The 17,316-nt window shown below is 37.5% G+C and overlaps 1 protein-coding gene across 1 annotated transcript in view; it reads left to right on the top strand.

Annotated features, from left to right (window-relative positions):
* Positions 1-17,316, top strand: part of ptprn2 (protein tyrosine phosphatase receptor type N2) — a 235,150-nt gene that overhangs the window by 173,120 nt on the left and 44,714 nt on the right. Inside the window, exon 13 of the mRNA XM_053233318.1 lies at positions 14,214-14,429. Within this exon, the coding sequence (XP_053089293.1) occupies positions 14,214-14,429 (216 nt within the window). The remainder of the gene's footprint in view (positions 1-14,213; positions 14,430-17,316) is intronic.

The raw sequence follows: 17,316 nt of genomic DNA, 5'->3' as shown, positions 1-17,316 counted from the left end.
CGTGTTTTTTTTTTTTTTTTTAAACTCCGAGGCTGAGCCAGGAGTATGAGTTTCACTTTAGGGCAGAGAATAAGCTGCACTCTATGACGCCTTCTGAATCGCTGGCGTCTCTTACGTGGGTGTTTTATTTCTGACTGCTGTTAACGGGTCTGGAACTCAGTGCCAGAAGCTAAGAAGCCAAATCATCCTGGAAGGAAATGTGAATGATTAAAATTTGATCATTTATTCCGAGCAGTTCATTTCCTCTCTGTTATCGCACCACACACCAAGAGGAAAGTCTTCTCCAAGTTTTCTTGTGGTCAGGTCTGAAATTTAAATAAAGACACAGGTGGATGGGAAGTGAGCTCCCGGCGTGAACTCCACATACCTCAGTGTTTACCGCGCCACTTCATATCATGGATGGATGGATGAGAGGAGGTGTTTTTTTTTTTTTTTTTTTTTTGCTCGAGCACACCTGGACGAGCTCAGGAAGGATGAGGTAATTAACAGATGAGTTGAAGCAGGTGTGTTTGAGCAGGAAAGCACTAGCTGTGTCTCAAATCCCACACTTATTTACTATTCTGGATGACTTCTGAGGACACCAAACTAACGCGTTCACGCCGAGAGACAGGAACAGAACGAGCCCAATGATTCGAACTGTATTCAAATAACAACACGCCTCTCCATCAAGATTTGTGTGTCAGCATGTTTTCTTTTTCCTTTCTTCTTTAATAAAAATAAAATGATTTACTTAGTGATACAGGAGGTCGTTGTCTGCTTATCTAAGGCTTTGGTGTCTGTAATGGCTCTATAGATGAATACAGTAGTATATCATCCATGTCACCATGGAAACTGACAAACAAACAAACAAACAAACAAACAAACGAATGAATGTTCTGAATACAAATATTCTAATATATATTAATTTATAAATTATGTAAATTATATGAATGATTTAAATATAGTTGTAGGGATTTGAAAACCAAATAACATTAAATGTTCAGTATATTATAAATATTGTCCAATAAACAAACAAACAAACAAACAAATAAACAAATAAATGAATAAATACATTTTCTGAATACAAATATTATAAAATATTTAAATAATTTAAATATGGTTGTAGGAATAATAAATAAATAAATAAATAAATAAATAAATAAATAAATGGGCCTAGTAGAGAGCCTTGTGGTACACTGTAAATAATTTCTAGCTTGCGTCCCTCACAGTGGCGAATATGGCGAATACGATGTTTATTTAACGTTTATGGAAGCAGTCCATAAATATGGTTGTAGAGAGAAAACATGAAATAAAAACAAGAAACAAATTATTTAAAATATACAACATAAATAATTACAAATATTATACAATAACAATCAAATTAAAAAAATAATAAGTGGGCCTAGTAGAGACCCTTGTGGTACACCTTAACTAATTTTATGCTCGCATTGCTCGTGCTGGTGATTACGATGTTTATGTAACATTTATGGAAGGAGTCTCCAGTGTCAGAGCTAAAGCTGTAACTTTACGTTATATGACATCTTCAGGACAGAGGAGTTTACACTTCTTTTTCTCTGTAACATGACAAGCTGTGGGTTTTTTGAGAGAGAAAAGAGAGGCTGGTGAGGGAGTGGCTGTTTATAGCTAGTTTCTAACAGGAACTAACCTGTTTTAAGGAACATTAAATGGATAAAAATGATGATGTCATTCTTTAATAAATAAAACCCTGGGAAAGTGTGGAGGTACAAGAGGAATAAAACACTCTGGGATGCTGTTGTAGGGAAATAATCCACTCTGTGTGTGGTAACAGTCACGCCGCTTCATCACACCACCCTGTCGTTGATTATTTCTCTGTAACAGCACCACACACAGAGTGTTTATTTCTCACTTAACACGTATTAATTAGTCGGAATCGTTGCATGCTCCATTACATATTACACACATTTATTCCATTCCTGAGTAAAAAAATAAGTCCATTAATATTAAAATGAATTATTTACAGCGTTACTAAATGTTGATAATCAGTTGAACTCAGGTCTCTAAGTGTAAGTATTGGCACCCCCTAATTGATTCCTTCATGTGTTTATGATTAGGCCTGTTCGGTTAATTACACTTATAAAGAACGTTCATTAATATAAATGTTAATTAGTTCATTAACGCTGAAATGTGTATTAATTACTGATAAGTGATGAAAAGTAAGGGCTGCTGCAGTGCAGACACACACACACACACACACTCTTCCAGCGAGGTGTGAATATTACTGAGATTACATGAGAAGAGACAGCACACACTGAGCAGATGTGCTAAAGATGGACTTTTCTGACCTGGAGAGAGAAAGAGAGATAGTGAATGAGAGACGATGGTGAAAAGATGGAGAAAAAAAGTGTGTGTGTTTGCGTGTGTGTGTGTGTGTGTGTGTGTGTGTGTGTGTGTGTGTGTGTGTCCCTCTCTAATGTGCCAGCTGCAGCTGTCCTAGAGACACAGAGAGAGAGAGAGAGAGAGAGAGAGAGAGAGAGTGAAAGAGTGGAAGGGGGTGAAGCTGAATAGAAAGAAAGATAAACAGAAAACCCCTCCTCACACTCGTCATCTGCATCTGACAGCCCCCTCTCTAACACACACACACACACACACACACACACGCATATACATATTGTCTCTCAGCTGCTTTTGTAATGTGTGTCTTTCTCTTGTTCCTGTCACACACACACACACACACACACACACTTATCCACCTCAAGCCACTACTCGGCTCATTCGAGGTAATCCCTCCATCGCTCTCTCTCTCTCTCTCTCTCTCTCTCTCTGTTCAGTGCAGCTGTTCCTCTCTCTCTTTTCCTCCTTCCATTGACCACAATAAACTCTCTCCGTTATTACCGGTACGAATCTAATCCATTCTCGTAGACGTTCAGATTTGTGTAAAGGCTTCGTGACGTCTTCAGAAGCACATGCAGAAGCTGCAAGTAAACAGACGTCTAAAGAAATTCCGCAAAGCGAAGATGCCTCAAAAATAACAAAATGGAAAAGTATCAAATTCATAACTATATTGAGTAGTGAACAGCAAAACAACCAGTAAATTGAAGTCAATCAAATTATAATTTTATTTTTGTTTAAAAATATGTAAATTCTCTCAGCTACACTGTGGTGCAGATTTCTAATGAAATCATCTGGTAAGATTTTTAGCGTCTATAGTGAAACTATTTATTTATTTATTTATTCTGAAATGTTACATTTAATTTATTTCACTTTTTAATTATTTAATTATTTAATATTAATAAGGATATTGCTTAAGGAAGATAATAATAAATGACCTGTAACAGAATTTTTTTAATATAATGTTTGGAAATCTTTTTTTTTTTTTTTCTTTTTTTTTTTTTTTTTTTTTACTCTCACACACTAATGCAGTAGGTATAACTACTACCATCAAACATTTGGCATATTTCTGTATATTTACAGCTTATGTCAGTATTCATAAGATCACAAAAAATGCGTATAAAAGTATAAATTTATATTAAAAAGTTACTGGAGTTCTTCACAAAATTAAACCATCACACGTGAGGAATTGTGATTGTATTTATTTTTTTTTATTTGACGTCTAAATTGTTTCCGAATTATCCAGTTATTAATCTAACTTCAGTCTGATTTTGTTGTTAAAGCGTATCTGAGTGAAGTGTAAGTCGTAGCTGTAATTTATCGGATGTTAGGAAGGACAGTGGAGACTGCTGAACTTCAGCTTTACGGCGTTATTATACGCATAACCCTGTGATTTTCAGCTGCACTACTGTGGCAATGAATCCACTGACCAATCAGATGTGAGAATTCATCAGCGATGTGCCGTACACTGTGAAAGCAACAAATGGAAACTTCGCACAGAAAATAAAACGTGATTATTTATAGCTAAAAAGCCAAGAGCAGAAGAAATATGGACTTTCTCCAAGAATCTTGGCCCGAACCAGGCGCCTGATTTTCTTATAAACCTGCACCACAGTGAACCTGAGAGAATTAATGCAGGTTTAAAAGCAGAGGGTCGCCACATATCGATCCGACTTACTTTGCTTTTCTTTATAGGATCTTCTTTATAGACAGTTTTTTGTTCTTATCATGTGCCTAAGACTTTTATACCGTTCTGCACTTTAGAAGTGAAAGCTATAGATGATGAAGAAGCACCATGGACCCATGTCCAATTTTCTACACTCTCAGGAGAAAGGGTACTAAACTGTAGCTTGCCTTGTAGCTGCGATGGTACCGTTATCTTTTGTACCTTTCTCTAATGTGAATATTGTGTATTTTTAACAAAAGATTTAAAAGGTGTGATTACACCTATGCAGATTTCTAGGTAAAAAAATAAAAGACACTAAAGGTACTAAAGGTGTACGCTTGAGGCTACTACTAAAGTGACCCTTTTTTTCTGAAAGTGTGTACGTAAAAATTTATACAAATGAAGTTTAATTGAGCCCTAATCCTGACCCTAACCTTCCTTACTTTTATATGCCTTGTGATGAATTGATATGAATTTGTTGTTGTTGTTGTTGTTGTTGTTGTTGTTGTTGTCATCGTAGTCGCATCAACCACAGTTAAGACATCAGGAACATTGTGACGGTCCAGTTATTATTTATTTATTTATTTATTTATTTTATTATTATATTATTTTATATTATTATTATAATCCTTAAAGATTATATAGAAAGCGGTACAATAACAATAACTAGAATTTTTCTGTAAATTTTTTTTGTAACACAATTTATAAAAAACTAAATTTTTGAAGCAAAATAAGAGGCACTATATTAATAGATGAAGTAACGGAATATACAGAGGAGCTACAATAAGCTATTTGTTGAGGGGCGTGGCTAGTGAGTTTCTTAAACACCTACATCAGGGGGCGTTAACAGGCGGCTCACTCTCCCAATCCTGAACTGTGTATTTAAAATAATACTGTAGCATAGCCGATAAACATATAAAATAAACTGTCCGTAATTCAGAATGAATCATCGCAGCTTCTGTAGCAGCTCCTTTGTTTCAGCCAATCACAGGCATTTATGTAAATTATTTAGCTGAAGGCAGCTCATCCAACAAGAAACTAGTGCTGCGTTTCACTAAAACTCGTATCTTCTGACTAGGAAATAAACAAAGAAAACAAGAAAACGCTCCCTCAACTCTTACTCGTAAACTCAGGACGGTCTCCTCAACACCGAGTTCAGCAAGTGACGTGAAATCAACATGGCCGCTCACCGCATCCACAGTAAACACAGCAGCAGCTCTTACCTTTAATGAGTTAAACTGTATATACTAGTGTTTTCTTTAAATGAATCACCGCACAGACATATTCGCTTCAGATTATATCACTATAACTCTACAGTTCGCTGGTTTGAGGAAGTAAATATGCCTCACTCAGCACCGTTAGCTGGTTAGCATGATGCTAAGATAAGACGAGCCGCAGTTTTCGCACGTTGCAGCTCAAACACACAGAGATCGAAAATGACATCATTCCTGCTTCTGAGTTGAGTGGAATGCAGTGTAGCTACAGCTCAGAAAGGAGAGACTTTTCACACAGTATCATAGACTTTTTTTTAAATTTTATTTACTCTCTCTGTTCTGATTAGCAATCTGACCACATGGCTTGTTTATTAACAATAAAGTCGACAATGAAAATGTTTAAAGACGACTGGAGAGAGATGTATACATCATACGTCCTCACTGCGTCCAATTCAAAACTGATTTATAGTAAAGTATAAGATACTTTTTCAGTAATCCCTCATGGGGAAATTAACCGGTTGTTATCTGTTCTGTGTAAAGTCCATGCTGTTTGGTGAAAGTGGTAACGTGAAGCGCAGATACAAAGCAAACCATAACCACATCTACCTGGTTTCATTACAGCCATGAATTATCGACGCTTAAGTGTTCACATGTGAGCGTTTGACGCCGTTCAGTCACGTTAGTCGCTTATCCGGACATTTTATGTAGCAAATATTAATCGTATATTATATTTGAAATAAAAGCGACTCCCGGTTCCACCCTCGCTGCTTCAGTTTAATTCACGCTACGATTTTACGTGTAACGTGTCCAACGCAATTAGAGCCGAATTACAATAATACTCGTAATGAAACGCTAACTATAACAAACAATAGCGGGGTAAAAGGGGTGGTTCGGGGTCATGGGGGGCATTATGTAGGTAGTAGAGGTTGTGGGTGGGGGGTAAAAGGGGGGGTTTGGGGGGGTCTGAAGAGTGCTTTCATTCAGCGAAGCTCAGAAAGCTCAAGCAGCTAAACAAATGAGTGACAAGCTCTCGGCCTATTCTTATCGGCCTGGGACTTATTAGCATCTCTCTCTCTCTCTCTCTCTCTCTCTCTCTCGCTCTCTCTCTCTCGCTCTCTTTCTCTTTTTTTCTCTCGCTCTCTCGCTGTCGGCAACATGTGGAGGCATTGCTATAGCAACCGGTTTGGGTGACATGTGCTGCAGACAGCGAGTCCAGAGATATAAGGAGGGGCGCCGTGGAGAAAAAAAGAGAAAGAAACAAAAAAAACCCGGTTTGCGATGAGCGCGCTCGCACATTCGAGCATTCGAGGAGAGGCGAAGCGACACGACGCAGCCGGCGGGAAATCCTGTGTGCCTTCTGCGCTTTTCCTTTTTTTTATATTTTATCTCTCTTTTTCTAATTTTTTGCACTTTCTGAAAAAAAAAAATAGAGAGAGAGAAAGAGAGAGAAAGAGAGAGAGAGAGAGAGAGAGTGCAACTGCTAATTATTATTTTTTTGGATTTTTTTTTTTTTTTTTGGCGGGATTGTGTGTGAGGGATCTGCATTGGGGATCATGGCTCCGAGACTGGATTTAGGTAACCTCATGCTTATATTTATTTAACACTGTGGTGTTTAGGCAGGATGGAGAGAAAAGAAAAAAAAAAACCATCCCAGCACGTCCTGTGTGGTGTTCCTCAGCCTGGGCTAAACTTTCCCTCGACTCTCGGATGTGCTCAGGCTCCGGAGTGTGTGAATCCGGTTGCGTGTTGTGGTTTGTCGTGTGGTTTTCCGATTGATCCCGACAGAATTGACGTCTTTGCGTATCGGCTTTGTGGTGTTTAATTATTTCTTAATGATCTGTAACGTGTTACATCTGAAGTTGAGGCGAAGCAGGAAACAGGAAATTATGCACTGTGTGTGTTATAGCGAAATCCACCAGTGTCGAATAAACACTTAGAGTGTTAGTATTGAATTATGACTTTTAAACTTTTAAGGTTCATTCTTACAAAACTGAATTAACACTGAGGTTAGTGTTGGATTCTTTCTGACAGAACTGAATTAAATCTTACGGTATTAAAAAGCACATTTTTTACGTGCTGTTGAATTATTTCTTCAGATTTCTTCTTGCAGGATTGAATAAACACTAGCTAGTATTGAATTCTTCAATATTTTTCTTTAAAAAATATTTAAAAAGAATCGAATGAACACTGTTGGTGTTAATGTTCGTGTTGAATTATTACACTATTTACGGAATTAAACTCACTCTAAGAGACTTGAATTACAGACTAAAAGTGAGATCTTTATCCTTTTAAACTGCTCTGTAGTGTTTATATAGTGTTTATTCCTGTCCAGACAGATTTAAATGAATACTTAGGTGTTAATTCTCGGCTTTATGGGTGTGGGTTAGTTCCATTCAGCAGTAGGTGTTAATTCAGCACTGTAGGTGTTATCTTCTTAACGTGAGTTGGATTCGAATGGAAACTATGCGTTAATACACCACTGGAAGTGTTAATTCTAGTCTGTTGGTGTTCGTCCACCAGTGTACGGATTCATCTAACACTGTGAGTAAGTGTTAGGGTGAAAAAGTGCAGTGTTAATTCTACACAGTAGGTGTGTGAGTTATTTCAAGCCTTTCGCTGTAGAGTGTTAATTCAACAGATAGTGTTTATTTGAGGAATATTTGGTGTTAATTCTAGACTGTAGGTGTTAATCCATCACTGACAGCATTTTAATGAGCACGTTTTTGCTGAGTTTATTCCCTGCCGGATATGAGGAAGCTTAACACGATCTCTAACGAGCCTCTTATTAGGTGTTAATCCAATAAATTCAGCATTACAGTGTTCATTTATCACAGATTATACATCATAATTCGAGCTGGACAAATACAATTACGGTGTTAATTCTAGACATATCATCACTGTAGCTGTCAATTCACCACTCCTAGGTGTTCACAGTGAACACTCGTCTCTTATTTTATCTCCACTCGACGTTTTAAAGACTCCCTTTAGGTGTTAATCCACCAGTTTAGGTGTTTAAATTTATCACTATTAAAATGTTGGTGTTCATCCACCACTTCAAGTGTTAATTTTTCATTGAAATGGTGAATTCAAGTTGGATAAATAATTGTTAATTCTGTCACTGTAGATGTTCAACCTGAACACCCCTCACTTATTTTACCTTTACGCCACGTTTAAAAGATCTCCTAAAGGTGTTCATTCATCAGTTTAAGTGTTTAAGGCGTCACCATAAAACTGAATTCAAGCTGATAGAAAAATTTGAGGTGTTAATCCACCATGTTAAGTGTTAACTCAGTGCTTTGGTGTTAATTTGACATTGTAAAGGAACTGTAGATATCAAATCACCACTGATGGGTGTTCAGACCGAACACTTCTGTCCATTCCCCATCATTTACAGGTGTTAATTCACCAAATGAAGTGTTTAATTTGTCACCATAAAGATTAGTTCATGTTAGGAAGATAAAATTGAGGTGTTAATTCTAGACTGTCACAGTAGATGTCGATTCAACACTGATAGGTGTTCATACTGAACTAAGGTTCGGTGTTAATTCATCAAATTAAGTGTTTAATTTATCACCAAATAACTGAATTCAAATAGATGAAACCACATTAAGTGTTAATTCCCAAAGTTAGGTGTTGAATTGTCACTGTAAAGGCGATTTCAAGTTGAAAAAAAAGAGTAGGTGTTAATTTTAGAAATGTAGCTGTCACTGTAGCACTGCTAAGGTGTTCATACTGAACACTACTGGCTGATTTTAAGCCTCTCCACTGTGTGTTAATTTATCACATGAAATGTTAGTTCAGTATGCCAAGCGAAGTGTTGATTCAACACTTTTATTCAGTATTTAATTTGTCACTATAAAGGATATTTCATTTGGAAAAATAAAACTGAGGTGTTAATTCTAGACTGTTACTATAGATGTCAATTCAACACTGATAGATGTTCATACTGAACACTCTGCTGATCTTCTGTAGGTGTTAATCCACAGAATTACAGCTTTTATTCATCATCATAAAGCTGAATTTTAATTATTAAAAAAATATAGGTGTTAATTCACCACATTAAGTCTTACTTTAGCATGTTAAGTGTTAATTCAGGATTGTAAAGGTGTTAGTTGCTGATACAACACAACGGTAACGCTGATAAGATGCTCATACTGAACACTCTTGGATGATTTTAAGGATCTCTTATTGGTGTTAATTCACCAAATTAAGTGTTTATCATCATAAAGCCAAATTTAGACTGATTTAAAAAAAAAATAGGTGTTAATTCACGCTGTTAAGTATTGACTTTGTCATTATAAAGGTAATTTTAAGTTAGAAAAATAATATCTAGGTGTAAATTGTAGACATACGGTTACTACAGACGCCGGTTCACCACTGATAGGCGTTCGTACTCAACACTGTGCTTCTGAAGATCTCGTCTAGGTGTTAATCCACGCCTGTGTGCGTCTCGCAGGTTGACGCGAGTGTTAATTGTAGGCGCATGGACAGGACTTTTCCTCAGCACTCAGTGTGGTGTTAATTCCCTGTCGTGTATGAGGAAGTGAGTTTCGCCTCCACGCTCTGTGTGTTTATCGATCAGCTGGAACTTCAACGCCAGATTACGCGTTCAGTCCTCCGGAGACCTCGCCGTGTCCGTTACGCTGCTAACCAGAAGCTCTTCTGCAGTTCATTTCATATTTCAGATGCTAACACTTTTATTACGCAAAGCATTTCTTTTTCTCCCGTTCTCCTGAAACCGTCTACAGGAGGGACATGAGGGAATTTTAATACCGTGTATCGACACAAGGATAGGTTCAGTTTCAGAAATTAACTGGCGTAGCATTAAAAAAAAAGAAATACACTAAATAAATGATTATATTTAAATAAATACCGTAAACACCTAGCTAAGCCTAGCATTTAGCGTCTGAAATGACTCGAGACTAAACACCACTTCACCTATTAAACACACAGTGTGTGTAGAGTAAAGCTGCAACGTCACGCTTAGAAATAAAACACTCAAAAAATACTGAAGGATATTTTATTTTATTTTAAAACAGTGGAGATGTCTACTGTAGGGAAAAAGAAATAATTCTATTTTATTTTAAAATCCATAGATGTGCAAAATGGAAGCTGTCTCCTAGGTGCATAATTATATTTTAGTTTCAGATAGTTTTAAAATATGGAAATGCAAATATATTATCAGAATGTATAGCTGTAGAACATATTCGCAATGATGTTTATTACAAAATATGCAAATTATATATATATATATATATATATATATATATATATATATATATATAAACTAAACTGTCATGAAAGGAATTAGCTGAAAAAACTGTTTGTTTGTTGTTGTTGTATTTTTATGATTTTGTTGTTTAGGATGTGATTTACCTCTGAAGTGTGTGTGTGTGTGTGTGTGTGTGTGTGTGTGTGTGTGTGTGAGGGGTTTTAGGCGACATTTTGTGGGCCGCGGGGGTTTTTTTCGGGGGCGAGAGATCGCTGCGAGCGAAAGGCCACCCAACTTTTTTTTTTTTTTTTTGCTCTCTTTCACCTTCATTCAAATCAGATTCCGTCTTTTCTTCTCTAAATCCCTCCGATCTGAAGAAAGGAGCCGGGAAAAAAAAGGGAGGGAAAATGGTTCTCTCGGCTCTGTTACCTCCGAGTAAAAAACTCAAACACACGCTGATTTTCCCCCAGACACGTTTACGAGTTTACAAACTGTGCAGGTTAATTAACACACGTTAATATTAAAATATTGAAAAAATATCAGGAGATTTATTTTTATCTCATTTATTTATTTAAAATAATAAAAAAAACAGTTTCCATGTTTTCTAAAATTGTGCAAAAATGTTGCTTTTGTCCATCATTTATTTAAATTTTGGGTTTTGCATGTTGGAGGTTTACAGATGAAATAATACGGGAAATTGATGTTTTGCATTAAAAATGATGTTAAATTAAGTATAAAATAATGTATAGATATATATAAAGTAAAACACAGAGATAAATAGTGTGAATTCTAATAAATATATATATATATATATATATATATATATATATATAGAGAGAGAGAGAGAGAGAGAGAGAAGGAGAGAGAGGGAGGGAGATGCAGCCAGAATGACTGAGATAAACACACACATATATAATATTATATAATATTAAATACAATAAATGTGTAATTAAAATTAATATAAAAAAATTTAGCACTGTAGGTACAATATTCATATTACTGCGATTTTTATTTTAAACATAAATAATATTTTTCATGTTTCATATAGATTCCTCTTTACAATCACCTGAAATAAATAAATAAATAAATAAATAAATAAATAAATAAATAATCAATCCTTTAACAGGAAGCTGCAATAACACACACTTTTCAGGTTTCACACTCTTTCTGGGGACATTTTGTGGAGCCCAAGACACTCACACACACACACACTCTCACACACACACACACACACACACACCTCTACAAACCATGAGACAATACAGCTACAAATGACTTCTTCTTCACTCAACTGCAAATTTTGCTTTTTAGTTTTTTTTCCTCGCTTGATTTTTCCTCCTCTTTTTTGACGTGCTTTCACACCAATTTTTTATTCCTCACGCCACCCACGTGAATCGAAAAAAAAAAAAAATCTGCAAGTCCAATGTTATTCCCTGCAGATGAGCACATGGCGAAAAAAGGATAAAAGCCTCGGCTTCTCTCGCTCTTTTTTCCTTGCTTTCTCTCTCTCGTTCTTTCTCTGGTTCTTTCTCTCACTCATTCTCTCTCTCTCTCACTCTCTCTCTCTCTTGTTCTTCCTCTCACTCTTGCGCTTTCTCTGGTTCTTTCTCTCACTCTATTTTCTCTCTCTTGCTCTCTCTCTCTCTCTCTCTCTCTCTTTTCCCTCGCTCTGGGTTTAACAGAAACAGGGTTTTTGTGCTGTTGTGTGAGACGTGGGATAAGATGAAGATCTACGTCTTGTAAGAAAACAGTGTTTTTACACGCTGTTAATTCCTTAATAACGTTCACAGGTAAAAGATAAAAATGTAAAAAAGGATAAAAAAAGAGAGTGTTGTTTACACATTTCCATTTCCATTATTATTATTATTATTATTATTATTATTTCTAGGGATTTCTTTCTTTCTTAGAGATTTTGGATTTTTTTTAATAACACTTCCTAAGTCACAGGATGGACCTTCACTAATTTTTTACTTGTCTCACTGTCTGTGTGTGTGTGTGTGTGTGTGTGTGTGTGTGTGTGTGAACACGCTTTGATATGTTATTTTACACATCTGATTTGCTCATAAGTACATATTTTTTTGTTACATATTGTTACATTTGTTGTTTATTTTAAATTAGTTTTTTTTATTTTATATAAATGTTTAAACACAGAAATGAATATATAAAGAATTTTTTTTTCTTTTTTTCCTCCACACGTTTAATTTTCGGTCTGTTCTCACAACACTAATGTGTTTATTCAATTTGTCCATAATGAATCGTAGGCTTTATTTAGCTGAATTCTTCTTCAGGGATGCTTTTTCATGTCAGAGATCTCTTTCATGTAATTTGATTGAGAGCATGTGTGTGTGTGTGTGTGTGTGTGTGTGTGTGTGTGTACTCTAAATCCTGGCTTTTTTCCTTCTCTCTGTCTTTCTTTCCCTGTTTGATGTGAGGAAAGGCGGCCGTTCCTGTCGCAACAATAGCTAGAGAAGAAAAAGTGCTCTAATCCGTAGAGACTCCCGACGCGGGTGTGTGAGTGTGCAGCCAGCGAGTGTGTGGTGTGTGTCAGTAATTTCGCACGGGATGTGCGAGTGCACGCCATCTGTAGAGCTGCGAAAGCTGCAGAAACTTGAACGTTAGCATTGAAATTCGCTTTAGTAACGGTTGTGACATTAGCGGCTGAAGCATAGCAGCGCAAATGCTGATTTCAGGTCTGAAAAAGAGTGTGTGTGTGTGTGTGTGTGTGTGTGTGTGTGAGTGTGTGTGAGTGTGTGAGTGGGAAAGGAGGCTCTGTGGCCACTCGCTGGGTTCTGATAGGCGTGAATACGAAGAAAGGCGGCGTTTTTTTTTTTGTTTTTTTTTTGTAAAAGAGAGAAGCTCTCAGCTCTGAAGCACCTTCTGAAAGAAGCTGTGGTCTATTCAGCCTCCTGTCCTGCACACACACACACACACACACACACACACTCTCTCACACACACACACACACACACACCCCAACACCCTCATCTGCCCCCAGTGCCCCCTGAGGGGCTAACAAGCCTGACAACCCCCTCTACGGAGCGATGGAGGGACGTTACAGGAGTTTGGACACTCCCTGTAATCCCCACTCTCCACATTCACCCCTCCTGTTTTCATTAACTCTGAGGTCCAAGCCAACTCTTCTTGCCCCTCACACACACACACACACACACACACACACACACACCTCGCCAAACCCGAGGCTAATTAGCAACAAGCTTGTACCGGTGAGGAGCTAGCCTAATTGCTCAGTGGTGGCACGCTTCACCCTGCCAAGACCAGAGCAAGGCCCTGACACTGTGTGTGTGTGTGTGTGTCTGTGTGTGTGTGTGTGTGTCTGTGTGTGTGTGTGTCTGTGTGTGTGTGTGTGTGTGTGTGTGTGCGTGTGTGTGTGTGTGTGTTAAGAAAACCATGCTGATACCTCCAGCTCAGACACCAGAAGGTTTCATCTGGTCATTTTCACCCCTGCTCAGAACAATGCGGATACAATAATATACCACTTAATCAAAATGCAATTAAAAAAATAAATAAATAAATAAATAATAAAAATGGGAGGAAATCAGTATAATAATAATAATAATGATAATAATAATAATAATAAAATTTAATTAGCCAAGATTTCTGAGACCCGACATTTTCATTTTTAATAAATTTTTAATATTTTATTTAATTTTTGTTAGTTTTTTTAAAAAGATGTTTATGTTTTTCTTATTTAAGTCATTCATATTTTGGTTTATAATTATTTCTTTTGTCTTTGTGTCCTTTTTTTTTTCAGAGGTCCAAGCTGAATCACATCCCCGTGGTCAAGCAAAGCCGCCTTGAACCCAGCAACTTCCTGGTTCTGGTCCTGGTCACCATGGCGTTTGTTGCCGTGGTGCTCGGCCTGTCGGGGGCGCTCTTCTGCATGCGCCACCATTCCGGTTACGAGCTGAAAGAGAAGCTGGTTGGCATGGCAACAGACACCGGGAACGATGCCACAGCGACCTATCAGGTGAGAGCAGGAGGCTCGGCTTCGGCTTCGGCCTGTCAGCACGCAGTGTGATGTCATCAGAGCTGAACGGATTCTGATTGGCCGATGGATTTGTTGAATAGTTGTGATGTCACAGGAAGGTCACAGCGTCTCTGAGTGTGTGAATGAAATGAATGATGAAGATGTTTTCTGTCATTAAACAAATATTATCAAAGCCTGTCAGGATTGGACGGTAAGACAGAAGGAGGATTCTGATTGGTTCGTTTGTTGATGTCTTGATCATAAATCATGTGACATTTTTATTCAGATTTCATTTTATCTAATAAAATTAGCTGACCAATGGCTGTAGACGTGAACAGGAAGTGAGACTGCGATTGGTCCACTGATTCACCGGTTAACAGTAAAGTCATTCGCAGGTGAAATCTGATTATTAACGTGTGTTTATCTCGGAAATAATTTTTTCTTTGCTCAAGAAACTAAGCAGCAGAACTTCTCTCTGCTAATTACGTGAAACGCAGATGTCCTCGCATGACAGCAGCGGCTTATAAAACGAATTCTAATTGCAGCAGGGCGCTTTTAGCAGGGAAATGAGCTCGCAGCGTGACCTTTTCCCCACGGCCTCCTGGAGCCATATTGATTTTTTTCCGTCGGGCTCAGCTGCACTCGGCGAGACGAGAGCCCTCCACCCCCCCCGCCAGCGCCAATATTTAATAGTCACCTCGCTCTTTTCTGGGAGAAAAAAGTCCCTTCTGTGACTGACTGTAGACTCAGGTCAGAATTAGCTGTCGTATCATCAAGTTGTTAGCTCACGTCTATATTGCTCTTTTTTGTCGTTTAATTATGAGATATAGATTTTTGTTTCTTGCATGTGGTGCTGTGCGAATCGATGGCGTCGGTTCCTCCGGGGTCGGCTGCGATTTAGGAGGAAATAAGATGGAGGGCTTTGAGTGTGGAGAGAGAATGATGGAGGCGGAGTTATGAGGGGTTTCCTCTGAGCTGACAGGCTCGCTCAGTCTAACACACGTGCGGTTAGAACCAGATGTGCAGCGCACACACACACACGCACACACACACACACTCACTCACTCACTCATAGCCACGAATCAGGTGCACTTTAGTTTTAGGTGCATTTTTGACTAACCTAAAAAACTTTTCACGTTTCAGAACATTACGGGGACTTGTTACGCACATGCGCGGCAACTATTGTTTCATTTTTTTTAACAAGAACAGTAATAGTAACTCCACTTCATCACACCTAATTGATTATTTTCCTATAACAACGTGACCCCAAGCCGCACACGGCCACAGATCAGGTGTGTTTTAGTTTTAGGTGCATTTGCGTCTAATGGGGACCTTAAAAATGCAAATGTCCTCACAACGTCACACACTTTTCACATTTAGAACATTATGGGAAGTTGTTACTCACATGCACCATTTATTTTTATATAAAACATCATATGCCAGATTTAGAATTCCATCGTTTGTTGTGCATTTGTGTCTAGTGGGGACCTTAAAAATGCAAATGTCCTCACAATGTCACACACTTTTCACGTTTCATAACAGCGACTTGTTACACACATGCACCGTTACTATGGGTTTATTTTCATACATCATATGGCACATTTACTATTCCAACAATATATTACATCATTCTTCTACAAGAACCGTAGCTTAGCTTCATCATACCACTGCGTAATTGATTATTTTCCTATAACAGCATGACACTAAGTGTTTTATCCTTTGATTCCAGTGAACACAAATACACACAGCCACAAATCATTTTAGTTTTAGGTTAGTCCGTGTTACAGGAGCATTTTTCTCCCCTAATGAGGCTCTGCGAAAGTGCTAATGTTCTCATAATGTCACACATTTTTCATGTTTCAAAACATTATGGAAACATGTGACACACATGCACTGTATTTTTATACAATACCACATATGATAATACATACATACATATACATATATATATATATATTCTTTAATTAAAAACAGTGACAGTAACTCCACTTCACCACACAGCCACACATCTGGTTAGTTTCTATAACAGCATGACCCCAAGTGTTTTATTCTTCACATTAGAATCTGTTCCTTGTTCTACTTTTCGTTGCCTAAAAACATTTTTAGCTAAATGACTCACTTGATGTTGGAAAATGGCTCTAAATAAATGATTTAATTTTCACATACTTTAAAAATATCGTTTTTAGAACCGCATCTGCAGCACATCTGCAGCTTTTATGAAAACACAAATACACACAGCAGCAAATCAACACGTTTTAGTTTGAAGTGCATTTTGTGTTACGAAAACAATTTTCCTGCAAAAATGCAACACAACATTGCACACTTTCGTGTTTATGAGGACGTGTTACACACATGCACTGTCATTATGGCTTTATTCAGAAATCCAAGAATACATTGCATGTTGTTCTTTAATAAAAACAGTGACTCTTGATTATTTTCCTATAACTGCATGACCTGCAAGTGTTGAAGTCGTTTCCTAAGATTTAATTTTTTTGTTCTTTGTGTAGTTGTCTGACACACGTCTATTGAAACACATGTTTTCTGAATATTAGTTTGTGTTACAAAAGCAATTTTGCTTAATGGGGATCTGAAGAAAGGTAAAGGTCCTCACAATGTCACACACTTTTCATGTTTCAGATGGTTATGGGGACCTGTTACAAACATGCCATTACATCCCTAATTATGGCTTTATTTCATAAAGAACATCACGTATCATTTGGAGACGAAAACCTCATGGATCTGCATTTCTTTCTGAATTTAAGCCAGTGGGAATGGTAATGAGGCAGCTGAGGTAGACGGCATGTTGTGTACAGGTTTGCGGTGGTCCTCTGAAGCTTTCCAGCTCGTTTGTACTGGATTGTTCTTTGTATTCGGCTGCTTGTTTGTG

This window comes from Pangasianodon hypophthalmus, chromosome 4 (genome assembly GCF_027358585.1).
Source record: "Pangasianodon hypophthalmus isolate fPanHyp1 chromosome 4, fPanHyp1.pri, whole genome shotgun sequence".
Classification (NCBI taxonomy): Eukaryota; Metazoa; Chordata; class Actinopteri; order Siluriformes; family Pangasiidae; genus Pangasianodon; species Pangasianodon hypophthalmus.
This window is presented reverse-complemented; position numbering and strand designations above follow the sequence as displayed.